The sequence below is a fragment of the Setaria viridis genome, chromosome 2, assembly GCF_005286985.2.
Source record: "Setaria viridis chromosome 2, Setaria_viridis_v4.0, whole genome shotgun sequence".
Lineage (NCBI taxonomy): Eukaryota > Viridiplantae > Streptophyta > Magnoliopsida > Poales > Poaceae > Setaria > Setaria viridis.
The window spans coordinates 38,486,380-38,511,909 of NC_048264.2; the positions used below are offsets into that span (position 1 = coordinate 38,486,380).

The 25,530-nt window shown below is 45.3% G+C and overlaps 4 protein-coding genes across 9 annotated transcripts; 1 reads left to right on the plus strand and 3 right to left on the minus strand.

Annotated features, from left to right (window-relative positions):
• The first annotated feature begins 957 nt into the window (after positions 1 to 957).
• LOC117844906 (uncharacterized) lies at positions 958 to 13,065 on the plus strand. Of its 5 annotated transcripts, none has more exons than XM_034725749.2 (23): positions 960 to 1,179; positions 1,441 to 1,864; positions 1,961 to 2,092; positions 2,447 to 2,535; positions 2,673 to 2,762; positions 3,100 to 3,817; positions 4,099 to 4,721; positions 4,812 to 5,112; positions 5,210 to 5,324; positions 5,888 to 7,413; positions 7,511 to 7,588; positions 8,015 to 8,147; positions 8,264 to 8,366; positions 8,465 to 8,548; positions 10,060 to 10,210; positions 10,296 to 10,525; positions 10,703 to 10,798; positions 11,287 to 11,433; positions 11,496 to 11,639; positions 11,790 to 11,903; positions 11,997 to 12,179; positions 12,349 to 12,393; positions 12,746 to 13,065. In XM_034725749.2, the coding sequence occupies exons 1-23, from the start codon at positions 1,102 to 1,104 to the stop codon at positions 12,878 to 12,880; spliced, it is 5,739 nt and encodes a 1,912-aa protein (XP_034581640.1). In that variant the 5' UTR covers positions 960 to 1,101; the 3' UTR covers positions 12,881 to 13,065. The 5 variants fall into 5 exon arrangements, with proteins under 5 accessions (XP_034581643.1, XP_034581642.1, XP_034581644.1 ...); XM_034725750.2 differs by having other exon boundaries at positions 961 to 1,179; positions 4,824 to 5,112; XM_034725752.2 differs by lacking the exon at positions 10,060 to 10,210 and having other exon boundaries at positions 958 to 1,179; positions 10,271 to 10,525.
• A 59-nt stretch (positions 13,066 to 13,124) lies between these two features.
• LOC117844907 (uncharacterized) lies at positions 13,125 to 15,465 on the minus strand. The gene is made up of 4 exons (XM_034725754.2): positions 14,097 to 15,465; positions 13,869 to 13,948; positions 13,705 to 13,776; positions 13,125 to 13,613 (listed from the first exon to the last, which is right to left on the minus strand). Exons 1-4 carry the CDS (start codon positions 15,135 to 15,137, stop codon positions 13,331 to 13,333), a joined length of 1,476 nt encoding a protein of 491 aa, XP_034581645.1. The 5' UTR covers positions 15,138 to 15,465; the 3' UTR covers positions 13,125 to 13,330.
• A 126-nt stretch (positions 15,466 to 15,591) lies between these two features.
• On the minus strand, positions 15,592 to 17,908 carry LOC117844908 (uncharacterized protein At2g39795, mitochondrial). 2 transcript variants are annotated; one of them, XM_034725755.2, is made up of 4 exons: positions 17,671 to 17,898; positions 17,224 to 17,579; positions 16,953 to 17,132; positions 15,592 to 15,916 (listed from the first exon to the last, which is right to left on the minus strand). In XM_034725755.2, the coding sequence occupies exons 1-3, from the start codon at positions 17,875 to 17,877 to the stop codon at positions 16,973 to 16,975; spliced, it is 723 nt and encodes a 240-aa protein (XP_034581646.1). In that variant the 5' UTR covers positions 17,878 to 17,898; the 3' UTR covers positions 15,592 to 15,916; positions 16,953 to 16,972. The 2 variants fall into 2 exon arrangements, with proteins under 2 accessions (XP_034581646.1, XP_034581647.1); XM_034725756.2 differs by lacking the exon at positions 15,592 to 15,916 and adding an exon at positions 15,923 to 16,578 and having other exon boundaries at positions 17,671 to 17,908.
• A 2,504-nt stretch (positions 17,909 to 20,412) lies between these two features.
• Positions 20,413 to 24,231, minus strand: LOC117844372 (uncharacterized). The gene is made up of 3 exons (XM_034725092.1): positions 22,885 to 24,231; positions 22,113 to 22,703; positions 20,413 to 20,807 (listed from the first exon to the last, which is right to left on the minus strand). Exons 1-3 carry the CDS (start codon positions 24,229 to 24,231, stop codon positions 20,592 to 20,594), a joined length of 2,154 nt encoding a protein of 717 aa, XP_034580983.1. The 3' UTR covers positions 20,413 to 20,591.
• Between the last annotated feature and the right edge of the window lie 1,299 nt (positions 24,232 to 25,530).

Genomic DNA, 25,530 nt, shown 5'->3' on the forward strand with positions numbered 1-25,530 from the left:
GTCATCGGAACCACCCTAAGAAATTGGCGAGCTTGTTGATTGCGAGCGAGTTCGTCGATTTGCAAGGACATCGGATCCGAGCGAGACGAGCCCAGCAGTTTGTTGGGGCCAGCCTGCTTGCTGTTTGTGGCCTGCCTGTCGCGCGTCACGCGCTCACGCCGGGGCGTGGGCCAAGTGAGCTCGGACTCCTAGCCCACCAATCATGGAGTACGCATCATTTCGGGCGGCTCACGGATGTCGAGGCTCCTCACTTTGGAGTCGTCATCACATCATTGCTCTATCAAACGAAGCATGCGCGCGTGGCAGTCCACGATGTAGGCGCACTGCACGGCACGACAATCAGTCACGGTCTATTGTGGGCGAGGTGTCACTGCAAGTGGGACCAGCGCAACGGCAGCTGAAGCTTAGCGCATGGAACACCGGGTCCTCGAGGTCGAGGACACTTGGCCCCAGCGGTTTCTACGCTTTGAACTGTTACCAGGACCCACCCCGCGCTGCTGTCTTTCGGCACCAAAAGTGGTCGCTGCACCGGGTGTCCATGAACCCAGTAGAAAAAGTAAAAAAAAAATGACTCCTTCTTCACCATGGATCAGTCTGAAAGCTTTCAGGAGCAGGAACAAAGCAGAGAGGGCGAGTCAAATCAGGGGGAGAATCATTGTAGCGGAGGAAGACAGCGGGAATCAATCCGTGCTTAGGCCCGCTGACACCACGGTCACGGTGCGACTCGCCGAGCAGCGCCATCAGGCCGTCCAGTGGACGGGGTCCAGGGAGAAAGACCCCCTGCCAACCCCATCGTCTCAGCGCCTGCCACGACTCGACAAGACAATCAAAGGCGAGCCTGACCAAAGCCGCCATGCGTCCCCACGCCGCGCTGCAGTGCGGCACTGTGCTGTACCCGCCGCTGCGCCTGCGCGACCCCATTACTCCACGTCCCCACGCCAGCGTCACCCCCCTCGCTTGCGAAATCACTTTTCACCTCTCGTCCTCCGCCCCTCCTCTTCCTCGCTCGCTCTGCGCTGCGGTTGCCTGCCACTTAGCCACTAGACAACCACCACCGACTGGAACCCGAACCGCGCCTCGCTGCCGCGGGGAGGCCGCGCGATGGACGGCGCGTCGTGGCCCGCGCGGTGGCCTCCGCCGGCGCCCCCCGCTGCGCCGGTGCCGCCGCTGCCGAACCAGGTACGCGCCCCCCGTGCGCATCTCGGTGGGGATTTCGGGGGTTCGATCGCTGCGGGCGCGGAATGCGGGGGGGTTTTGGAGAGGTTTTTCGTTCGGCCCCCGGAACCCTCGCCAATCCCGGGATTCGGAGGGTGGTGTCGCTATGTGCGCGATTTTGGGGTTGGAATGCACTGCTATACTGCACGTGCACGGGGTTGCTTTGCTTGCTGTTTCACTGTTGAGCGTTGGGATGCTGCTCGCTAACATGGCGTTAATGTGCAGATGGACGGCGTCACTCTGCGCCACCTGCTCCGCCCCTTCGCCGCGCAGGAGGCCGCGGCGGGTGGCCGAGCGACGGCAGCGCCAGAGCAGCTGATCACAAATCCGTCGACCTCGCAGTCCGGCCAGCCTGCGAGAGCTGGGCCGAGCAACGAGTTGCTTGCTCAAGTTCCGGGGAGCTATTCCACTTTCAGCCTTGCGCCGGACCTTAAGGCATTGTTCGATAAGCCAAACGCGAGCAATGCTGCTGATGTCATTGATCTTACTCGGACACCCCCGCTCTGTAGTGCTGCCACTCTGCCCAAGTATTCAAGACATGGATTGACAGCTAGCAGTAGCAATGAGCAGTCCTCTGCTGGAGCACTTTTTCTGAATAAAAGTGCTAATGGAATGGGTACTTTTACTGGGGAAGTTTCAACTAATGAAGGTATGGTACTGGGGAGCTTTGGAGGCAATGGCACCATATTTATCCGAAATTTTAGCTTTCCATGATCTGACTACTTGTGCCAATTGCAACTTGCAGGAATGGCAAATGGTGGCATACAGTTACAGGATTCAAGTCCGCATGCACTGCAGAAATTGCCATTCAGATCGACGACTCATCATCATCCTACGCTGCTTGGTGATCGTATCCATGTCACCTGTCTGAACGTCGGTGGGTTCAACTTGCAAGTTGCAACGTTGTTACAACCTGACTTGACTACCACAGTATCACTGTGGAGGTAGTGTTTGAAATGGCTAGAATGTTCCTGTATCTGGAATGGCCTCTAGTAAAGACAGCCATTTAACTATGATGAGTTGTGTGCAATCAAAACATTTACACACAACCATTGGATGAGTCCTGCCTTCAGCATTTTAATAGCAGTCTGTTTATATGAAAACGAGAAAAGTTTAGACTGACTATTAGTTGGATATTTATAGCAATCTATTGATGGTGTTGCCTAAATCGATTACCCTCACTCAACATATATATTGAAGTTCTTCTGATATGCCCATGGTGTTTGAATAGGTGGAGAGTTCTTTGTGGGTGAAGCTGGGCTTTTTGGAATCATTTGCCTGTGTCATCGGTTGAGAATGTCTGTAGCTAAATTCTGCGAGGTACTAAAGGATTGTGCTAGCTATTCTGTTGATTCTGCATTATAACTCTCTGACATGGTTTTTTCTTTCTACTGGTAACAGTTATCCACTTTATGTCTGAAAAATTGAAGCTATGTACTTGTATATGTTTGTTACAGCATGCGGGTGGAACTCCAGAAAAAGCTGGTGAAATTGTCCACGTGGAGAATGGCATGACTATTGCGCAATGGTTCAAATTCTGCATAGGAGTGAGTATTAGATCCAGTTGTGGTCCCATCTGTTGTAATTTAATTGGTCCAAGTGTCTACAATCATGAATTGCTCACTACAGTTTATTACATGATGTAAAATAGTGACTATAATTATGCCTTTCTTAGTTAGTTGTGCTCTTCTTGCCCACCTTTTCCTTTGAGACACTTTTGTCTCTGGAAAGACAAAACAGAGCTTAGGGAAACATGTTTTGGTCACATATGCAGCTCCAGCATGCCCAATCATATTCAAAGTTATCAACAACCTCTTTCTTTAGAGTTCAAACATTTAAGCAGAGCTAATGTTGCATTTTTTTTACCCATCTGTATGTATCTAGGTGGCGGGATCTATTGCTAATACCAGGTGGGATTGGCCAGACTGGGCATGTATGAAAAGTTCTCCAGAAGAATACATGTTGAAAAGTCTTGCTTCAAGAAACAGTGGTACAGGAAAAGTAAGGTTGTTAGGTGGATATGGAAAAATCAATGGACTTATAAACAACCCAGCTTATTCCAGCGATCTGTACATCGAAGGTGGAGGATGCACTAATGTTGATAAGCAAATGAATGGGTCAGTTGGAACAAATTACAAAAAGAGTGTTGACGTGCACGAAGGTTTAACAAAGGACTCTGCTTTACTACAGAATTCCACAACAATGAATGTAGGGCTCGCTAGAAACCATACGGTTCATGCATTAAACCTGAACCCTCTTAGCACACCTAGTGGAAGCCTACACTCTGAAGCAAGCATGGGAAGACATTACAAAGGAAATCACTTGGCACATAATTATGGAATCTGTTTGGAGAAAAACCTTGATGCCTCTTTTCGTAATCCTGAGCCACGTTCCTCAAGAGTTGTGAACCATGATAGTAGGGCGTGCAGACCTGATTTCCCCCACAAAATATTGCAGGACACTTTGTGCAACACTTCAAACACTGAATTAAAGCTTGGACAATCTTCTTATCATCAATCTATGACCACTCTATTTCCATTGGTACAGTCGGCGGTCATTGAATTTCAGAAACCTCAATCACACAGGCCATTGATAAATCAGAGTGAGTTTGCCTCTTATGTTGTTCGACTTCGTTATTTTCTTTGTGCACTGTCATTCGAATGTAGAATATTAGAAGTTTACTATGATAACCAATCAAGCATTTCTGGTTTTGTGTATGCTTAACCACACCGAGACTCTGTAAATGTCAAAATGACAGGACACAATAAGAAACAGTCAAATATTGGTTATTGATAAATATGAGTTTTTAGTAGGATTTAGAGCATCATAGCAGAAACATCTGATTTGGTTCATGATTATATGTGCACTTCCCATGTGGTGCAGATCCTTGCCCAAAGCAAGCAACAAAGGTCAACAACAATCTAGCTGAACCTGAACATAATGGACCATCCATTAGTACTGGAAATAAGCAACCACTTCTAGTTACTAATGGAACAAAACATTCTGAAGTTGGTGAGCTTACGGATGATACATCCAAGAATTCATTTATCTCATTATTTCTTTCACACCTTGAGAGAAATAGTACACCTGAACCCATTGACGATATTCTCAACAGTAACGAGCATTATCATCCTAAGGCCCTGGATGTCGCATGTGGTTCCGATCATCCAAAAAATGCCAGTAGACATATTGAGACAAGGGTTAATGATAATCATCCAAAGTTGGCCCCAACCATTATTCATATGAAAAGGAGATCAGAAGGCATTTCTCTTTCAGCATCTTACAGTGGATATAATCCTCAAGATGCATCCCATGGTAATAGTCAGGAACATTTGATTCATGGGGATTGCCCATCACATTTGCTGCCTAATCAACCTAATGCTGGAATCTCAAATTGTGCAAGAGTTTCATGTCCTGCAAATTGCATGTGCTGCACTCACATGGGTAATAAATCCCATCAGGTTGCACATGGTGAGATTGGGGTTCCCTGTTTCTATGATAAAATGGTAAGTTCATCTTGCTCTTGCACATAGCAGAATCAACAACAAGCACAGCCATGAAAATTGTTGTTCCTTATTGCTTTTGTATAATCCAAGGATTTTGTGCAGGCCAGGGGCCATGGTACTTTTGAGCGAGTTGATGACTTATGCACACATAGAAGTTTGAGAGCTTTTGCCAAAATCAGTTGTGAGAATGGGAAATCTTGCTGTTCTTCTCAGGAGTTTCTACCTAGCTTTTGCCAAAATGATCCGTCAACACTCGGAAAATCGATTTGTGGATGCTGTTGCAAAATTCAGGAAGGTGTTTCCAAGCTTGGTTTTATACCTGGTCACTTGTGCAGAACTCGTTTTTCTAGTGATCTTGGTCCAGTTGTATCAAGTAAGCCTACCCTTGAAGGTTGGTTTCTTCATCTAGGAAAATTGTGTCTATGATGGACAATTGTTGAACTGTTGCCATGTCTTAATTTGGTTGCAAACTTCTTTTTTTGTTTCAGGGCAAGATGAACTTTGTGCCTGCTCCAGTTTTATGCAAAGATCGTCATTATGTTCTCGAGAACACATCTTGCAGTCTTGTTATGCATGCCCCATTGATGGATTGCACTACAGAAAGTAAACTGATTTTATTTGATCCTTTTGTTCTCCTTGTTGCTATTCTGGCTGATTATGCCATCACATTACGCACCTTTGTTTTTCTCACTGTGTACCTTGATCCATGTTTTAGCACCATGATTGTTACCAAGATGCACGATAATGACTGTCTTCAAATTCCTGCCTTATTCTGGTTAATTGTTCCAATAGTTTACGTACTAAATAATTTCAAGACACAGTTTGCAGTTCAGGGCTTTAGACTCCCCCTTGTAGTTAAGGGATCTGACAAACTTTTTCCATCATTTAATTAAAATATAATAGTATCCTTTTGATGTGTGTGTGTGTGGTGGCTTTATATTAAGAAGAAAATAGGCATCCAAATTTGTGTGTGGGCTGTACTCTATGTACATTTCCTCTTAATGCAATGTTGTGCAACTCTCCTGCCCACTCGAGAAAAAAAAATGATTTTAATCTCAATGCACTTCATCTTTTACCCTAGCCACCTTAGATCACACTTCAGACTTCATGAATATGCTTTTGTACCTATCTCCATGCTTCTTTTCATGTACTTCTATTTATTGCAGTTCCATGGGACATGCAACAGACAGCTTGACAAAACACTCTCTGTTTGATGGACGTAGCACAAAAGAACAAGGTCCTTGTTGCAATGGAAGATGTTGCTATTCTGTAGTCCCAAAATGTTTGTCTAGTTGTGCCTTTACAAAGCACTGTGATGTCAGAGTTGATCAAATTGGTCATACTGCACCTATAAGCAAACACCAGATGCAAATGCCTACCAGATGCTGCACATTAGAGGAGAATGAGAAATTAACATGCCAATGCTTAAGCAATAGAATTGCAGGAAGAAGCTTATCTCAAGCTTCTCGTTGTAAAGATGTCTCTGATAAAGTAATGAACCAGCCTTCTATTGCAATAACGGAGAGGCTGAAGAATATATCCGAAGCTTCAGTGGCTGATGATAGTTCGTCCAAAGCCGTAACAGAGAGAAAGGGCCCTTCTAAAGATTCTGTAGTATCTAAAGGACAACCAAAGTTTGGTTTCTCTTCTGGATCATCAAGCATTGTGGTTACAAAGTTTCAGATGTCACCTGAAGTTCACAAAGTGTCATCTACTGCTAAACATAGGAAACATAAAAATGTATGTGATGAAGGATCAAGAATTGAGAAATGTTCAGCATCCAGCTATGTGCCTGCCAGTAGTACAGGATGTGAGGAAGCCCTAAATAGTTTTACCAGATCTCAGTTGGCTCCATCTCGAGTGAAGCGCAAGGGTAATCAGATTTCTGTGGGAAGTAGACTAGAGGAAAAGGACAATGAGGAGCTTTGTTTTGGGCTGCCAAAAAGAATGAGAACATTGAGGTGCTCTAGTAAAAATTCTGAATCAGAAGATTGTACTAGGACTAGTTCCCAGTCGTCCCAGAAGCGGGGTTGTCAACCACAAAATGAGGTTAACTCATTTTCTTGCAGGGTGTTGAGAACCAAGCGAAAACATCCTACCATGCAACTGAATAAGCCTGTGAAACAGCTTCATAGCCAGAACAAGGTTTTCAAAGGTGATGGCAAGCTACCAGATACCAAGGGAAATTTTTTTGGTGGATTAGATTCCTTTGATAGAAAAAAACAAGTAGAGGATACGACTCCGGGTAGAACAAAACATCACCAGGAAGGGAGTCGAGCATTTGTCCGCAAACTACCTAAATATGTGTCTCTAAACTGCATTGTTAATGAACCTAACAGTGAAGATGCTTGCAGTGGGAGTGCTGGAATTGATTCAAGTTTAATTGCCACGGGAATGGCAAATGATAACCGAAAATCTCCCAAAATCGTTCCACTCAGTCTGGTTCTTAAAAAGGCTAAGAGATGTCATTCTGTTAAACTCTGTAAGACCGAAAGCACCCACTTGTATGAAAAAAAGGGCTCAGATTGTTCTGTGAACAGCTCATCAGATTGTTCTGTAGATAAGTGCCCCATTGATGATGAAGGTTGCAGTCCACAAGCTGAATATGAAATGCAGGGTTCCAAAAGGAGTAGGTATTCATCTAATGGTTTGAGGTCACATTTTATGGCTCACTGCAAAAGACCATCTGGTGGTATAGTTCACAAACTTTCATTTTAGCTACTTTGAACATATATCTTACAGTGATTTTCTTTAGAGAACTAGAAATATGAAAAGGCCTCTCATTTCAGTTCTTGGAGAAGATGATCCTCTTGGTCTAAAAGATATGGAAACAAATCGCCTGTCAATAACATCATCAAGAAGTAATGGTAAGAGAAGATTAGCGTAGTATGTTTGGCTGTATACTACTGAAATTGATTATGCTCCATAAGATGGATGAAGTTTGTATAGATGCCCTGTAGTTAGCACTTTTTAGTATTTTTAGAAACTTTGAAGCCATTTCAGAAAAAGAAATGATTTGATTGTGCTTCACCACCTGGTATACAGTTTAATTATATTTTCTTTGACATAGGGAACTGGGAACAAACCCTTTTTTTTTCTTTAAGCAGCATGGCACAGCCATGAATTGATCCTGTGGCACCATAGCTGCCGCTCCTTTGTTTCCCAAGTGGCAACATACCTCAGTTTATGTATTAACTATTAACATGAGCAGCAATTGTTTTTTGCATGAAAATGCATCAGGATACACTAGTAAACTGCAGTTTTGTTTTACTAACACTATATACCATATACAGGGACCAAGAATCGAAGAGCAAGTGTATCCCTTACTAGGATTAAGAGGCATAAGAAATTTGCAAACAAATCAGCATGCTATTCCAGCAGTGGCAAAGAAAATGCTGTGCTAACCCATGAAGAAAATGTTAGGAGGTTGTGATTCCATTATATGCATCTTGTAGATTTATTTACCAATATGTTCTTGGGAAAATACTCTATATTTATCTAATTTATTTCATTACCAACTGATCCAACATTATTTTGTACAGAGACAGTGGAAGACTCAGCTTAGATGCTCCATGCTGCGTTTGTGGAATCTCAGACCCAGAGCCTTGCAATCAATTTATAGAGTGCTGCAAGTGCTATATCAAAGTATCCCATAAAAAAAGTGCTATATCAAATTATTTGTACTACTTCTTACCTCTGCTCTAGTACTACTGCATATTTATAGAGGTCTGTATTTGGTGCAGGTGCACCAAGCTTGCTATGGTGTTCTAAAAGTTCCTAGAGGTCAATGGTTCTGTAGACCCTGCAAGACTAATACCCTGAACACAGTAAGCAAAATCGTTTTCAGAAAGTAATTTTTAAAGCATTTAGTATGTCACGAGGTACGGAGGTAGATTAGTACATGCATCCTCGTGGATATTTACCTAGTGTAATATTATCGTATGCAAACTACAAGAGTGGCTTTGCCAGTTCATCTTATCATCACTAATTAAGCATGTTGATTTATTTGCTCTAGTATCACGATAAAACTATCTTTTCCATTCTTTCTGTCCTTAGGCAATTAAGCCGATGATTTAGTTGTTTAAGGAATAGATGCAATGTAGCCAATGATTTAACTTGTTAAAGGAAATGCACATGCTTTATGAGTTTAGCAGGATGGTTACAAACAAAAAGAATTTGATGGTTCTTTCTGCAAATGGACCTAGATATGGTGCTTCTAGACAATAAAGTTTCGACATTGGAACTCAAGAACACGATATCTAGAAAGAATATGATAAGAAACTGGTCGATTCTTTCATCAGTAGCAACATGGATATATTCTAGCTGTCAAAAGTGGCAAGTTTCCTTGTAGTGTATCAGTAAGCCTCCAATTTGCTTGATCCTCAGAGTTGATTTCACGGAAAGGAGCTATGTACATGGATCCAGTGATATTTTTTAATCTAAATGGGCACATTCTATTTGCTACTCCATTGCCAAAGTTCATTTATATCAACTTTGGTTCTGTTTAAGACTTTAAGTGCATCCATGCCTTACTGATCTGAACCCTGGACCCAACCACCTAAACTGAAACTTTGCGAGTATCTTCTAGTGGTAGGCTGCTGAAATCTTTTTCCTCGAACCAGCAGTAGATCTGGCTGTCATTATATTAAGGACAAACAAATGATCCGGTTACCTTAAAAAAAAACAAACAATGACCCGCACACTTTAGCCGTGTAGGAGACTGGGGAATGGTTCACTAACTCACTATGCGCCCCTCCTTGAATTATTAGGTCAACATGGCCCCTGGCTTACAATAGACTATGTGCCATGGACTAAATGGGCAACCAAAACCTAGGGATACAACTCTCGTGCTTGCAGCTGCTCTAAACCCTTGGAACATGCTGTCAAGAGCTCTGCCCCTTCTGAGATTGCCCGGGAGAGACTCTGCAAGTCTGGCCGTGCATCATTGAACACGCAGTCATTGCGGAGCTTCCAAATCATCCAGCTGACCAGGGTGATGAGAGGAATTCAGCCCCATCCACAGGTCCTTGCTCACTGTCCGGGCAACTTGGTGCCACCAATCGCTGCAGCGCTTTTCATGAGGGTGTGGCATACTGGCGTCACAGCCTCTAGGCTGACATGCTGGAGCATCTCAAACTAAAGCTGCCACGAGAAAAAACACTGGAGCCTCTAGGCTGCTGATAGTCACTGTACTGTCTTGCCTTTAAGGAAAATATTTGCTCATGATACAACCTAGCTTTGTTTTTTTCCCCTAAAATCTACCAAATCGAGATGAATTATTTGTAGGGGACAAAATTTTTGTGTTGCCTACCAGTCTCTCATTGCGTCTGCGTTTCAGGCCTGTGTGTTGTGTGGTTATGGAGGTGGAGCTATGACAAGGGCACTGAAAACCAAGAATATTCTGAAAAGTTTGCTCAAAAGTTTGATGACTACAGCAAGATCAGAAAAAAATGTTGATTCATTAAGAAACGGAAGGAGTGAGTGTACAAGTAAGTACTTACATAGGGATGGTGCCGAGCTTAATTTATTTTGTGCTTCCAAATCAACAGGCTTTGAACATTTTGTCTGCAATAGGCCTGCGAAATCCAGTAGACAGTGCACGTGGGGATAGCATTGCGAATGGGGAGAACATTACCAGCAATTCCTGGACCTCTATTAATCACAATTCCAGTTTACTTGGACCACGAACAATGCAGTGGGTTCACATGGTCTGTGGACTTTGGACACCTGGCACAAAATGCCCAAATGCCACCACGATGAGTGCTTTTGATGTATCGGGTGCTTCACCTGCCAAGAGAAATACTGTGAGTCCCATACATGCATATTCTTATGATAATTTAATGGAGTGACCTTTCTGCACCTGACCATGGAATTCCTCTGATGTTTAGTAATGAAGTCGTCCAATAGTATTACAATTATAAATTTAATAATTCTTAACAAGTATTCTTGACCTTGACTCCTGCAATTCTTTTTGCCATCAGGCATGTTCAATATGTGGCAGAACTGGGGGCTCATTTATTAAGTGCCGAGATGTAAATTGTTTGGTGCTCTTTCATCCTTGGTGTGCACATCAGAGGGTATGATACCTGCACATATAATAAGCTCACTTTTTTTCATTACTTACTACCTGCTTCTAGGAAATAGTTCGAAACTTTGGTTACAACTTTATTGTTTTCATATACTATGTAAACCTGAGATGTCATAGAGAATGCCCGAATTCTTAGCATGTTCTGCAAGCAATGTAAGGAACAAGGAGGTGGCTTTATTGTAGATAATTTCCACACTGCTTGATTGTTTAGGATGACATGAGTCATGTGCTCCTTTCCAATAGTAACGAAAAGGTTCCGTTTTGTTTTCTTCTCTGTTCTATTTTTCCTTTATTTGGTTGCAAAATCACAGTTGTTTCTTCTGTGATTTCTATTTTTTTAAAAAAATATCTTCTGTGATTTCTCAGGTCCTGAATTTCATGCTTACCAGAAAAAATCTGCTTCAATTGTTGCATTTAACATTACACTCATGGAGCTTTTATTTTCCATGTTCATATTTGCTTGTGATATCTGAACAGGGTTTGCTGCAAAGTGAGCCTGAAGGTGAGTGCAATGAAAATGTTGGCTTTTATGGGCGATGCATGGATCATGCTAATGATTTTTCTAGTCGCATTAATCCTAAGGAATGCTTGAGAAGCAGCAGCTGGACATGCGCACGTACAGAGGTAATACTTCTTTAACCTTTCCATTACCTGGAAATCAAAATCAAATTTGTTATTTTAAACAGGGTTTTAAAGGTCGAAAGGGAGAAGGCTGTCATGGTAGTAGTCACAAGAAATCTGAAGAGTACAGTGGTGAGTTCAGTGTTTCCCAAGAACAGATAAATGCTTGGTTACGCATAAATGGTTCGAAGCCTAGCGGGAGAGGACAGGTATCTTCTTTCTGTTATCTTTCATTATAATGATAGCGTTATATATGCTATATTGCTATAGTGAGACATCATAGGTTGCAGCATATTATAGAATCAACTGCTCGGATGAAACCCTAAGCATTTCATGCATGTCTTTGTTTTTCATTTCAGAAGGAATACATCCATTATAAGCAGTTAAAAGGATGGAAGCATTTGGTAGTGTACAAATCTGGCATACATGGACTTGGTCTCTACACATCAGTGTTTATTCCGCGTGGCTCTATGGTAATTCATCAGTTCTGTTTTTTCAATGTATCCACTGTTAAAGGAATTTAGCAAAATGAAACCGTTCTGAAGTTTTGCATCAAAATAGTTCAGGTTGTAGAGTATGTGGGTGAAATTGTTGGGCAGCGGGTTGCCGACAAAAGAGAGATCGAATACCAGTCTGGGAAACGACTACAATATAAGAGTGCCTGTTATTTCTTTAAGATTGACAGGGAGCATATTATTGATGCCACCCGCAAAGGTGGGATTGCAAGATTTGTAAACCATTCATGCCAGGTAATGACTTGTGCTTGAACATGTCTTTATACCCCAATTGAAACATGAGATTTTCCCCCCTGATTCTAGTGGGCATTGAACCTGTGTTCCAAACAGGGCCCAAATCAGCTTATTTTTTCAAATGAACCCTTTTATATTCATTCAATTCTCTCAATCTGTGTTGGATCAGCCAAACTGCGTTGCGAAAATAATCTCGGTCAGGAATGAGAAGAAGGTACTCAATTTGCCTATGTATATTTGTTTTCTTATTACAAAATTTATATTTCTGCATTGTAAATTTTAGTCCTGCAGCAGTACCAAAAAGCAAATAAAAAGGGCAAACTACAGCATGAAATTTGTTAGGTCGTTTTTGCATTTCTAGGTTCATAGTTTTTTCTATGCGCCTAGACATAGTGTCTATGCACTTATCTAAGTGCATAATAAAAGGGATGAACCTAGAAAATCCAACAACCTGTAATTTGGAACGGAGGGAGTGTGTTGTAAACTTTAGAAGTTTAAAGCTATGGGGTTCTCACAATCTCCAACTGTGGTGGACTAGAATTTGACCACATTATTACTATGTCCAGGTAATGTTCTTTGCAGAACGTCACATAAACCCAGGGGAGGAAATTACTTACGATTACCACTTTAACCGTGAAGATGAAGGCCAGAGGATCCCTTGCTTCTGTAGATCAAGATACTGCAGGCGTTACCTCAATTAGTTTACTATTGTGCCATCTTACTGTGTAACATGTCTATATATCCTTTATTTTTCATCCTTTAGAACACTTCATTGCATGTCTGGGAGAACAATAAACTGCTTGATGTATATAAACTCTAGGGACTTGCATCTGGCAGTGCCAGTTTATCTTTTGTGAAGCCAAATGAACTATCAGCTGTATGTGCATCCTAGGGTCTTTCATCTGACGCAAAATTTAATGTTAGTGGTCAATGGGAAAGAAAAGCTGGGAGTAATCATTCATAGATATCAAGCGTAATTGATTAACCAAGGGAGCATACTCTCCCATCATACAACTTTTGACACCATAAACAGCAACCCTGGTCCAATATAACAATTGAACCCTAAGTGCAACACCAGTAACCAGAATATATAAACGAAATGATACATCCCAATGCAAGAGACCCAAACACCATTCACTTGTATGATTCTATCAGTCGTAGTTTGTGTTCAAGAACGGGTTCTTGTCGTTGTAGAATGGGTTCGTGAAACTGCTGGTCAGGCTCTCATTGACTTTGTTCCCCTTCGCCTCCGAGTCTGACTGATGTTGAGCGAAGGCCCTGGGGTTGAAGTTGTCATCAAGGTTGATGTCGTCAAATGTAGCCCAGCCCTCACTGTCACTGATGTCCCTCTGCTTCTCCATCTCTTCGACATGTTCCTTGAACTCTTTCTTTGCAGCAGTGATCACGCCGTCCCCATGCTGATCACACCATGCCCTGCAAAAACAATGACATCGTCTCAGAAATGCCGAAAATCATGTGGCTGATCTGAATGGTGGATGTTCAAGTGGTGATGTCCCGTGCGTACTTTGGGAAAAAGGGCTTGAGCTCTGACTTGTCCACTGGAAGCTTTGTAGAGATGGCCTCAATTTGCTGATCCCTACAGATACAGGAACCATCTTCAATCACTCCAAACAAGAGAACATGATCCAAAAAGGTTACATTAGCCAAGAAGAGCGATCTACGACTTACGAGAAGCTCAAGTTCCGATTTGTAGATGATAGCTCAGCCTGAATCCTTGAGAGCTCCTTCTTTGTGTTCTCCACCAGAACCTTCAGTAATTCGAGACAAAACTCTCAATTGCGCTATTGATAGCTTCGGAAAAAAAAAAAAGAATCCAGCCCACTAGTATGTCCAATGCGTCATATGATGATAGTTCGCGCAATGCCATTCCTCAAGAGTCGCAATAATTCACAGTACCTTGTCATGCAACAACTCGGAAGCAGAGTCATCACCCGTCGCCGTGTGCAGCTTCGTCTTGGCCCTCTTGGCATCCGGGCCAGAGGCAGCCATGGGGCTCGCCTCGAGCCGGCACTCGCTGTACGATGACCGTGGCAGAGCACGCTCCGGCTGCTCACCGATGGCTGCCGCATCGCCGCTGCTACAGCCAGCTTTCTTCCACTTCTTGAGCCCATCGAAGCCCCACGAGCTCTTCTTCTTGCCTTTCACCGTCTCCTTCTCATCGGTCCCTTCCTCCGCCGCAGGGTCCTTGTTCTCGCAGCCATTTCCGCCGCTGCTGAACATCGCTGCCAGATGCCTCCTCTTCCCCTTCTCGGCCTTCCCGGAGGACGGCACGGCTTGGGACGGTGAGCTCTCGGCCATGAGCACCGACGCTTTCCTGGCGTTGTTCTGGTCCACCGGGGCCAGCGGCGGCCTTGACGCGCCGTTCGCGTCCTGCTCCTTCTTGGATCTGCTCTTCCACGGCGTGATGAAGGCCTTGTGCTTCGGCTTGTCGGAAGCCGCCGCGGAGGCGGGGGGAGGTGGGTCCTGGAGGTCGATCTCCGACCACTCCTCGGCAGAGGCCTCCGCGTCGGGGCAGTCAACGACGACGCCGAGCGCGGCGAGGCGCTGCACGAGGGGCGCCTTGGAGGCGTTGTACTCCGCGGCCGAGATGCACTTGGAGTAGAGGAGCTCCTGGAGGAAGAGGAGCTTGTCGCGGAGCACGGCGGGCTGCTCCGGGTGCTGCGGCGGCGGCGGCGCGACGAGCGCGGCGAGCATGGGGCCGCGGAAGGCGGCGACGTCGGAGGCCGGGACGATGCCCTCGCGGTGGAGCGCGGAGAGGTGGAGGATGCGGTGGAAGGACTCCTGCTGCCACTTGAGCTGCTCCGCGTGGCGGCGCGCGGCGGCCTGGTCGGCGGTGAGGCGGCGCCCGACGCGGAAGGAGGGGATGATGGACTTGCACAGGGACGCGATGGTGTCCTGCAGGCCCGAGTAGTACGTCGGCGTGTACGTGTACCCCATGGCCGCGGAGCTCGCTGCCGCCGCCGCCGCCGCTTCTTGGCGATCTCTCGAGAGGTGAGCTAGGGAGGGGAGCGTCAGAGAGAGACGGAGATCGGAGAGAGGAGGGGTGTGATTTGGCGAGAGAGCTCCCGAGGTTTTGTTTGGTATCTGTCCCAACGGTTGGGGGGTGGAACTAGCCGTTGAGAGGAGGGTTGAATCCGCAGGTGGCCCCGCTCGTCAGTGAGGTCATAATCCGTCAGGGGGGCCCGCGGAGTACCTACCAGGCAGGTTCCTTGCATACAGCTTGCGTGATGTTTTTTTTTCTTTTGAAAAATCAATTGAATCAGTTCATGTGCTGCGTCTCAATCTATGCCGTCCACCCGATTAGTCCAAGGGCTGCAGGTCCTTTGCCATTGGACTATGGAAGTTCAGAAGAGCAGATTACTCTAGCACGCACGTAGGTAACACTTGGAAATTCAAAAATGAACAGATTTGGTATTGCAAAAAATCAAACGGCAGAGATGTCAACAGATACACGATGGAGAACAAACTTCACCACAAAGAAATGATAATACAGTAGGGTATTCAGATCATCAATTTCCATGAGCACTGAGCTACTATGAGAACTGAAAAATAGAACTTCAGCAGCAGCAAGTAAACATTCATACATGACGGTAGTGGGGAGGTGGATAATTCACATGCACTGCAGCAGACCATCCCTAACACCAGTTGTTGGAGCATATTGGCTCCCAGCTCAGGGAGTAACAAGATTGGAAATCATGCTTACAACAGCAGGGCACCTGCAAATGGAATCATGTTCAGAGATTTAGGGGCATCAGTCAATGATTAAGAGACATTGTTTTTTCAAGCACACAGATTAAAGGATGCAACAAACAAGCCTTTTTAGATTGGGTAAACTCTGTATAACTAATGTATAGTTTTTTCTTTTCTTTTCAGTTTTCTCTTCGGTGGGGGCACTCTTGTGCTGTTGTTGCCCTTCTCGGGCTCTGTACAGTGTTTTTTTTCTCTCCTATTAATATGTATACGACAGTGGGGTTTTCCCTCGCTGTTTCTTTCAAAAAAAAATTAAGAGACATTGTTGATTAGAACAGTTATTGATTCCAAACAGAAAACAGGTAATCAGTTATATAGTTGTATCAATTCCTCATTCTGGTAATGAAAGTTGAAGATTTCCCAGAGAGAAGCAACACAGAAAAATGTTTCTAAGACTTAAACGGTTGTGGGTTAACACAAGTTCACTACAGCTTAACCATGGTAACCAACTGTAAATTTTCAGAGAGTAAATGGGTGCATATTGCTTGGTTGTATTATCCCCATTTGCACCATTTTTCTCAGAATTAAATTAAATGCACCAGAGGTTGAAACCAAAAATTAAACTTGAGTTTCCAAAACAGGACCTCAGACCTGACCATAGGTATAATCGTATCAACACCAGCAAGACCTGAAGACAAAGCAAATTATCAAGGCCTTCAAAGTCTTCAGATATCAGCAGTCTGGTATGTAGATTAACTTTCCTCTTCACCATCTCCCCACCTAAACTACTAGGAAACCCTATCATCAATACCAAGTACAAACAATACCATGAATTTTGAAATTCCATAACTGTGGACGGATTATTGTTTCCCCACTCCCTCATTAGGTGTTTAGGGCTTACTCAGTCATCACATGTTACCGGTATCTACAGGTAATTAACTAATTATACTTCTTTTCCAGCAATGCAGCCCTTGAGCTATACTTGAACTCATTTCTACTCGGCCTCAGAATACTAAAAGTTACCTAGAATCAAGGATATATCCATAAGTATGACCATATTACCTGTGGTGCCCGTCCTTATCCTACTTGTCAAGGAATGATTCGACAGTCTTCAACCATCGGAGCAGCTCCATCTTCTCCTTGTTCACCATGTAGTCGTGCAAGAATTCAGCGAGCTCCCCGTCCACCTCCCTCTCCTTCAAGAACCTAGTCACCGCTTCCCTCTCCCCAGCACCCAGCTTCCTGTGAACCAAACGATACAAACCTCAGGTAACAGAGAACCAAATTGCTGGCCACAAAGCTCACTGCACCGCACAGCAATCCTAATCCATACTCGAAATTGCGTCCACCACGCGCACCATCACTGCTGGCGGCGCCGCCGCCAGCCCTGAGGGTGAGAACGTGGCGGACGGCGAGTTCGTCGGGCCAGGCGGAGCAGATGAAGCCGAGGACGCGGTCGGCCCGGGTGACCTCGACGATGAGGCTGAGATGGAGGCGCGGGCCGCGCTCGAGCGACTCCACGCGGTGGAAGAGGGGCGCGTCCTCAGGGAGCGGCTCCGCGGCGCCGTCGAACATGGTGGCCTCGACCTTCACCTCCTCGGCTTCGGGGCCGCGGCGCGCGGCGCGGAGGCGCACCCACTGCTCCCCCGGGCGGTCCTCCACGGCGAAGGACTTGAAGCTCGTCGGCGGCTGCACGAAGAGGAGTAAGCCGTGTGGGTCGGGTCTTGCTGCGAAAGTGAGAAGTGAATCGTGCGCGAGGAAGGGAAAGGGGGGAAATTACCGGGTAGGGAGGGCGGCGCTCTGCGATGTAGGTGATCTCGGAGCGGAGGAGGCGGTGAAGGCGGTCGTCGAGGGGTGAGCGCAGCGAAACGACGGTGGCCGAGGAGGATGTGGAAGCGAAAGCAGCGGCGACCCGGGGGGTTGCGTGGGCGGAGGCGGCCACGGCGGCGGAGAGAGAGAGCGCGCGGCGGAGGATGGCGCGCGCCATGTGTTCGACGTTTTGCCCCTGCGGGAGGCTTGCCTCTGATAAATGTGACGGGCCCGAGTCGTTTCGTGCTTGGGTTGGGCTAGCCCAGCAGCCCAGCACTTCCTGTGGCCTGTTTGATCGCCACACTGGCGGGCTAGAAATGCAACCCAATCATCACTTACGCATACAAGTAGCAGATCTCATAATAAAAAATAAAAAAAGGAGGCATCACATGCAAATTACACACTGAACAAACATAATTAAGGAAACGAGTGCACAGTGGTTCGTCAAAGGAAATTTAAAACTGGCATGACTGATGACCACACGACATATATGATATAGTATGACACGTTGTACTTGGTTACAGAAGAAATTCAGACTCTTGCATGCCAAGCTGCTACACTGCAATCTTGGTCATTGTTCCAGGATACGCAGTCCTTTTATTCGGGTTGCATTGCATAGGAGTGTAAAGATAGGATAGCACTCATCACCGTAGCACGCGTTTCTTTGCAATGCTGATCGTCAGAATCAAGGCTGAAGATCAGGAATGGCTGTAATAAGCCCAACATACATGGCCATGACGGCCAGGTTGAAGACAATGGCTGTAAACATCAGGAACGTCTCATCTTCACCAAACCAAATACACGCTCCGACCGCGATGCTAATGACAGTAAAGCCATAGTATGCAATGTGCGTTGCCATTAATTCTGCAGCTACCTTCAGCTGAGATTCTTGAGTGAAGGAGCGCGTATATATGGAGAGCGGATGACTGTTTGGGGAGAGTTGACGAAAACGAAAGTAGGAGTAAACATTCAGCAACTTCGCCATTGTTTCTGGACAGCCAAGACAAACTTCAGTCTTGGAAAGAAACGAATACTCCAGTCTCCAGCTGGCATAGTGCGGCTGACATGTACCTTGATGGCTCAGCCCCAGCGTGTGCCATAATCCCGTATGCCGTATAGTACATAGGTTTCTATACACATTCCTGTCGCCTTGCACTTAGGTTTCTCAAATACTACACCTTGTTGATGATGAGTTTTCCAAGACGCATGGGCCGGCCAGCAGCTCCTGTAGTCTCCGCCGGAATTCGTTTAGGGGGGTGAACTGTTCGTCTTTTCTGGTTAGCAAGCAAATGGACAGACGGATGAGTCAGAATGAAATTCTGTTGCAAAGTTCTTGATTTTTCCGGAACATTTTTCTATATATTATTAACGGTAAATAGTACAAACATACTCTGCGGAGATCCGGTGCATATACTACTTGTACTATACTAGAACGGTACAAATGCCAGCGGCGTTTCCATGGGGAAGAAAGAAAATATGGGGCTACCATCTTGTGTTTGGCGCCAGAGCCTCCTAAACTTAGGTACGGGCCTGACTGTGACATCGAGGAAGACCATCATCTTGCTGGTGCCGACGAAGTCCCCGCCCTGCCGCTTCCGCGCCGTGGCCCTTCTCGTCCCACAAATCATCGCGGAAAGCCGATGCCCTCCGCCGCGTGCAGTCGAACACGTCGTTGTAGCCGTGGTTGTCGACTATGAGGCTGCCCAGGCCAGCGGCCAGCGTCCTCCAACATGATCACGGCCGGCCGCAACCGCGCGCGGGGCGCGGTGGGCGCTCCACGGCTCCAGAGCAGCACACCGCGCCTCTGGCCGCCGCTCTCGCCAAGCCGTACGAAGCCGGTACAGCATGCCTCGCGCTCTTCTCCTGGCTTTCCGCACGGCCGCTGCTGCAGCGAGTTAATTGGTCCAGCCTCTGTATCTGCAGTCGGTCGACGCAGTTGTGTGCCGGTGTCACGCAGGCTAGCTAGCTGCTGTTGGATAGGAAAAGGGAATTGGTTACCTGCTGCTAGCGCAAGGTTTATATTGCGCAATGCCATGAAAGCAACAGCGCAGGACGACTGTGCATCCAAGCATCTATCTCTGCGAATAACGGAGGCACCAAGGCCCAAAGCTTAAAATTAAGAATAATTTATCGCAATCGTCCAAGGTTTTCATCTCGTTGTCTCAGCCAAATCCCGTCGCCTAGCAGGCAGCAGCTAAGCTAGCGTTCGTCTTTTGGACTACCTCCCACCTCATCTAGAAGATTGTAACAAGGAAACGGGCTGTAGCATGTACCAGCACGCATGCTATCTGTTAGTATTTTCAATGTTTTCATCTAGTAATAGTGCAATATTGAGCGCAAGCACATTGCTACACTTAAGTATTTTCAAAGGTCACACCCGCAAAGCCAGCACAAGCCTGGCTCGCAGGAAACACTAGCCGCAGCCGTTTCCAGCAGCTCATCGACGGTATTCGCTGCTTACATTGCAGCCAAATTGTTCTTGTAGTACTTAGGGTGGACGAATCACAGCTATATTTGATTTTTAGGTGTTGACTGGTGAATGGTGATAAATATTAGCTGTTACGACGGGAGTAGCACCACACTAATAAGCCACATGAGTAAGCATAGTAGGTCAAAATCACAATTTGAAACAGTTGCAAAGAGCGTTTTCCACCCAATAGGTAAGTTTAAGGTCACAGTTGAGGCAACAAAACATTCCCAAAGACGACAAATGGAACAGGAACTGTAGGTATATACAGTCATACAGAACATTCACCACCGTCTCTCACATGAAAACAGAGAATGGCATATACAGGTCTCAACTTTCTAACAGAGAATGGACCGTGGACTACTGCAATTTATGCTTCATACACAACCACAAAGCTCCTGAGATATCAATTCCCTCTCAGATCTTTACTCCACTCCTATTATCGATTTCAAGAACTGGAGTTTCAAGTTTATTTCTGTCAGGTCCGAGGAGTCCCTCGAGCTGACAGGGGGTTCCACACCGACGAATATGTATAACCCAGCAAGCTCGGCTTCCAGAGTCAAGGATGTCGCCGGGCGATACCCAGTTATTGTTCTTAGTGTATCAAGCTGCTCCCTCAGCTGTACCTCTATGTAGTTGTCCTGGTAAACAAGTGATAATTATGCTTTCATGTTAAATAAGAAACATAGACGGTTATGGGTCATGCTAGGCAAATTATAGCTTAGAAGAAAATCGCAATCAATCAGTATAAACTGCCCAACTGCCTTGTTCATGCACATAGATTAGCAGTTAGTAGCTTCGACTGTTTCATGTTGTCCCATGGCATGAAATCATTAAACATTTGTGATAACAGACCAAGCTTTGAACTGTTCGTTTTATCTCTCCTGCCATCATTGATACAACGATTTTCTTTGTACCCTTTATGCTGGTCATGTGACTACCGTCTTTTGCTTTAGTTCTTCATAAGAACAAATTCTTGAGTAAAAAAACTACTAAAAGGAAAAGATCATATTTTTCATTGTGTTTTTGACACCTCATTCAGGTTTGCTCTGCTAGTTCCCAGCAATATAATAATTGGAAAGGAAATTAGGCCTGAGAGTAAATTTAGAACTATGACAGCAATAAATTGTTCTACCTATCAACACATAGTTCTAGCAATTAAAATACACCTTTTGCATAAACAATACCGTCCTGTTGTGCAGTTGGATTTGATTTCACTTCAGTTGTATTGTAACTTCACTAGATCATGTCAAATGAAGTCTTAGTGTTCAATGAATGACAGTTTGGGACTCTTCAAATGGAGGAACCCATAAGAAGATCAAAATTGGCACACAAAGGTTCAGACCCAACTTTTACTATTCATGATTTGCATGTAACGTTAGTTATAAGCAGGACAAGAAAAAATGGCATCGATTTTAATATGCTACGGATATCTTTATTCCTCTTTGCCAATGAAACTGTAGCCTTTGACGAACAGCGAAAGTAGACATCAGCTATTTAACTATTAACAGAATTACTGAGGTTTGTATCAATATACAAGAACTATGAATCCTATCATAATATCATTTCTTAGGCACATTCACTGTAGTAGCAACAAAATAAAAAAAATCCTTTTTTATATGAAGTATAACTTCCGGCATCTGTTCAATTAGGGATGCATTGCATACTGCCACTAAATGCATAAACATCCAAATAAAGTACTCCCTCCGTTCCAAATTATAGGTCGTTATAGCTTTTTTTAGGTTCGTAGATATTATTATGCATCTAGATATAGTATATGTCTAGGTGTATGATAATATCTATGAATCTAGAAAAGCCAAAACGACCTACAATTTAGAATGGAGGGAGTACCAAATTCTGAATAAGAAAATTAAAGATGATTTAAATGATGTAGCAAACGGGGGGGGGGGGGGGGGGGGGGGGTAGCAAATGTGTCACTAGCTCACCTTGTCCTCAGCTACAACCTTCCCCTTCAGTCCTTCATCTGTCAGCTTGTTTTCAAAAAGAGTTGTTTCATGAGGGTGTTTAACATCTGGCTTACCTTCGACACTCTTTATATCTTCACTGATGGCAGAGACATAAGGTTTCGTACTGGACATTATATCCTCATCATCATCCCTGGTCACCACAGATGCCCCTGAGATAAAACTGGAAGCACCTCCCTCACCGTGTTGCTCCACACCCTCTGTGTTTGTATCATCAGTATCCATCACAATGTCTCCCCTTACAGTACTTCCCTGAATACTTTCAACACTTGCAGCTTCAGTCACTGCCTGTAACTCTTGTGCCACAAGGTCACTCAGTGGCAGTGACTCGCTTCCACTAGCGACAATGTCCACTTGCACGCCAACCACCTCCCCTGTAACAAGATCAGTAGTACTCGTCACTTCTTCCAGCACCGTCTCCACTGTTACTTCATCTTCTCTCTTGCTCTGATCATCTGGCACTGGTGATTTAGAAACATCAATTTCTTGCGGTGTCATGCTCCTAGTAGACACTTCGCTGTCCATGCTTTTCCTCTCCTCTGTTTTCGCTGACTACCAATTTCACCACCAATTTTTAGACGGGCATATTTACACGTGTCAATTATTTTTAAAAATAATGTAACAAAGAGGATGATGTTTTTGCATAAAACAACATTGATATAATCATATAACCATTCTAGATAAAAAAAATTATATTATTCTTTAAATGACAGAGTGAGCCCGGAACACTCACCTTGTTCGCCCATGTGTATTCTACACCAGTTGTCTGATTGGAGTGGTCAACATCTGGCCTACTCTCAACATTCATCTTATCGTCACTGATGGCTGAGACATCCGGTGTACTCATACTGCAAGCTAGATCTGCAACATCATCCACGGTCACCACTGAGACCACACTAGAAACATCTCCCACACCAGTGTGCTCCACACTCTCTGAATTTGCATCACCAGTATCCAGTACAATGTCTTGTGTTAAGGTACTCTCGAGAATATCATCAACACACGCAGCTTCTGCCATCGCTTGTGGCTCCTGAGACACACGATCACTCGGGTGCAGCAATTCACATTCAGGCAGTTCAGTAGCAGTGGCCTCCATTTGCACACCAACCACCTCCTCAGTAACAGGATTGGTGTTAATGGTCACTTCCTCCTGCAACATTTCCACTGCTACATCACCTTCTACCTTGCTCTGCAGCGTGTTATCGTCCGTCACTGGGAAGCCGCTCACTTCAGTGGTGCCGATGTCGATGCCCGTTGACACCATCTCCTTGCTAGGCTCCACTTCATCCATACCTGTGCGCTTGCCATCCTCTGTTTTATCTCCACTGTCTGATACAGATAACTCTTGGACCAGGGCTTCTACGATTTTAGGAACCATATCGTCTTCCTCGCACAACGCCGGTGCTGCTGATATGGACTCATCGAAGTCCTTTGGGAGCAACACCGCCTCCATGGTAATATACTCGTTGTCCTCCTCTTTCTGTGCACTATTATCCAACACAAATGACTCGTGGCCTGATTCTTGGAAACGAAATTCACCTTCTGGCATCGTATCCTCATCGTCGCTCGATGCCCGCGCCGGCTCTTCCAACAGACGACATTCCCGTGACAGAGGCAACGACGCGTAGCTCTCATCATCCTCCATCTCCATGATGGCGCCGTCCTCTGTCTCGCTCCAGTAGTCGAACACAGTGGCCTCGCCGCCGGGCGCTTCTGACGCATCCAGGAACTCATCGTCTTCGACGTCCCAGGTGTGGTATGGCTGGGTCCGGGGAGGCGGCAGCAGGGCGCCCATGAGGCGTTCGGTGGCGAACACGCTGGCGAGGTAGGCGGCGAAGGGGAGGGACAGTGCGAGGCCAGCGACGGAGAGGACGAGCAGGGGCGGGGCTACGACGGGCGCGGCCGTGGCCGCGACGCCGGCGATGGCGGCCTTCCGTGACAGGTCCCATCCCCGGCGGAGCAGAGCGCGCCCCCAGCTGTCGCCACTGCCGCCACTGTCGCCGCCCGCGTCTGCGGATGTGGCAGTGTCGCCGAGGTCGTCGTGCTGGACCCCGGCGGCGGCGACCTGGTGGGGATCCATGCGCGTGGGAGTCGGCTTCGGATGCGGCGGCGTGTGCAGGGCGGTGGGCGGTGCTGCTGAGAGGTTGATTGGGTCGTGGGAGGCTGCGGGCGGCGGAGGGATCGGACGACGCGTGTGCAGGAACGGCGGGCAGGTGTGAGACGGGCACGAGCATAGCTGACACGTGCTCGGGCTACCTTTTTGCCATTTTGCGGAAATATTTAGCTTAATATTTAACTTTTTCACACAAATAATTCAAGAAATCATAAACATAAAAAATACTTTCGCCGGAAATAAATTTTTCAGGTTAAAATCATGAAACTAGATAATTTTGTTCAGTGAAAATTCTCATCGATAAAAGAAGTGAAACTACAAAACATACTATGTGACTAGTTCAAAAGGTCAGATTTTTTAATTTCGCCAATATCCTCTTGAAGAGAGCGTGGAGTGTGGAGGGAATGTCAATAATGATATATAATTTTTTATATTGAACAATAATGGTACTTTTTTTTTACAAAATTTCATATTTTATGTTAATGGCATTTTCACAAACAATCCACCAATTTTTTTTTTGAAAAGGAACAATCCACCAAATTATAAACATACAAAATATACTATCTCTGAAAAAATCAATTTCACATGTTAAAATCATAGATTTTTTTTATTGAACTAAAATTATCATCAATCAACGAAGCTAAATTAATTTTCCTAATTGAAAATACGAAAATACACTATGTTGCTACTTGAATAGGTGAGAGTTCTTGAGTTTTCACCAATTCTCTTGGAGAAATTGTAGAGAACCGGAAGGACCAAAACGAGAGTAGTGACGTGTAGTTTTTATCTGAACAAATAATTTAAATTGAAACATCTAGAGGTTTCTAAAAATGATGTAAGTTCTTATGTGGGTACTAGCAGATCTTACTAGCATCTAGCTTAAAATCAATTGTACATTTAAAATGATTTTTTCATGGAACGTTATATTCGAGTTATCCTCTAAGTTATTGTCGTTGTCAAGATTTGCGGATAAGACTTAGACTAGTAAATTTCTTTTATGCGCGTAAGGCTTCAGATGGTGGCGTGGGAGACACGGATTTAGACTGGTTCGGGTAAGGGAAGCCCTACGTCCAGTATCGAGGATGCTCGTATTGCCCACGTGGGGTTCTGTAGTAGGGGTTACAGATCGACGAGAGAGGGACTGGTCCCAAGTCTCTTTCGTGCTTGTGCTCTCAGGGAGAGTAGTAATGTGCTGTGGCTTGTGGGAGAAGAAGCCGATCCCCCTCCGTCAAGCTTCCTCCTCCTCCGGCGATGGGTTCTTGGGGG

What these genes read in the sequence shown, in the direction of transcription:
- LOC117844906 (XM_034725749.2), top strand. Translation starts at nt 1,102, where the DNA reads ATGGACGGCGCGTCGTGGCCCGCGCGGTGGCCTCCGCCGGCGCCCCCC. An exon ending in CAGGCCATTGATAAATCAGA is followed by an intron (nt 3,818 to 4,098) that starts GTGAGTTTGCCT and finishes CATGTGGTGCAG; the next exon opens with ATCCTTGCCCAAAGCAAGCA. An exon ending in GGACATGCGCACGTACAGAG is followed by an intron (nt 11,434 to 11,495) that starts GTAATACTTCTT and finishes TATTTTAAACAG; the next exon opens with GGTTTTAAAGGTCGAAAGGG.
- LOC117844907 (XM_034725754.2), bottom strand. Translation starts at nt 15,137, where the DNA reads ATGGGGTACACGTACACGCCGACGTACTACTCGGGCCTGCAGGACACC. An exon ending in AATCGGAACTTGAGCTTCTC is followed by an intron (nt 13,777 to 13,868) that starts GTAAGTCGTAGA and finishes CTGTATCTGTAG; the next exon opens with GGATCAGCAAATTGAGGCCA. An exon ending in CTCAAGCCCTTTTTCCCAAA is followed by an intron (nt 13,614 to 13,704) that starts GTACGCACGGGA and finishes TTGTTTTTGCAG; the next exon opens with GGCATGGTGTGATCAGCATG.
- LOC117844908 (XM_034725755.2), bottom strand. Translation starts at nt 17,877, where the DNA reads ATGGCGCGCGCCATCCTCCGCCGCGCGCTCTCTCTCTCCGCCGCCGTG. An exon ending in AGCGCCGCCCTCCCTACCCG is followed by an intron (nt 17,580 to 17,670) that starts GTAATTTCCCCC and finishes CTCTTCGTGCAG; the next exon opens with CCGCCGACGAGCTTCAAGTC. An exon ending in CGTGGTGGACGCAATTTCGA is followed by an intron (nt 17,133 to 17,223) that starts GTATGGATTAGG and finishes TTTGGTTCACAG; the next exon opens with GAAGCTGGGTGCTGGGGAGA.
- LOC117844372 (XM_034725092.1), bottom strand. Translation starts at nt 24,231, where the DNA reads ATGGATCCCCACCAGGTCGCCGCCGCCGGGGTCCAGCACGACGACCTC. An exon ending in AATACACATGGGCGAACAAG is followed by an intron (nt 22,704 to 22,884) that starts GTGAGTGTTCCG and finishes TGAAATTGGTAG; the next exon opens with TCAGCGAAAACAGAGGAGAG. An exon ending in AGGTTGTAGCTGAGGACAAG is followed by an intron (nt 20,808 to 22,112) that starts GTGAGCTAGTGA and finishes CTTGTTTACCAG; the next exon opens with GACAACTACATAGAGGTACA.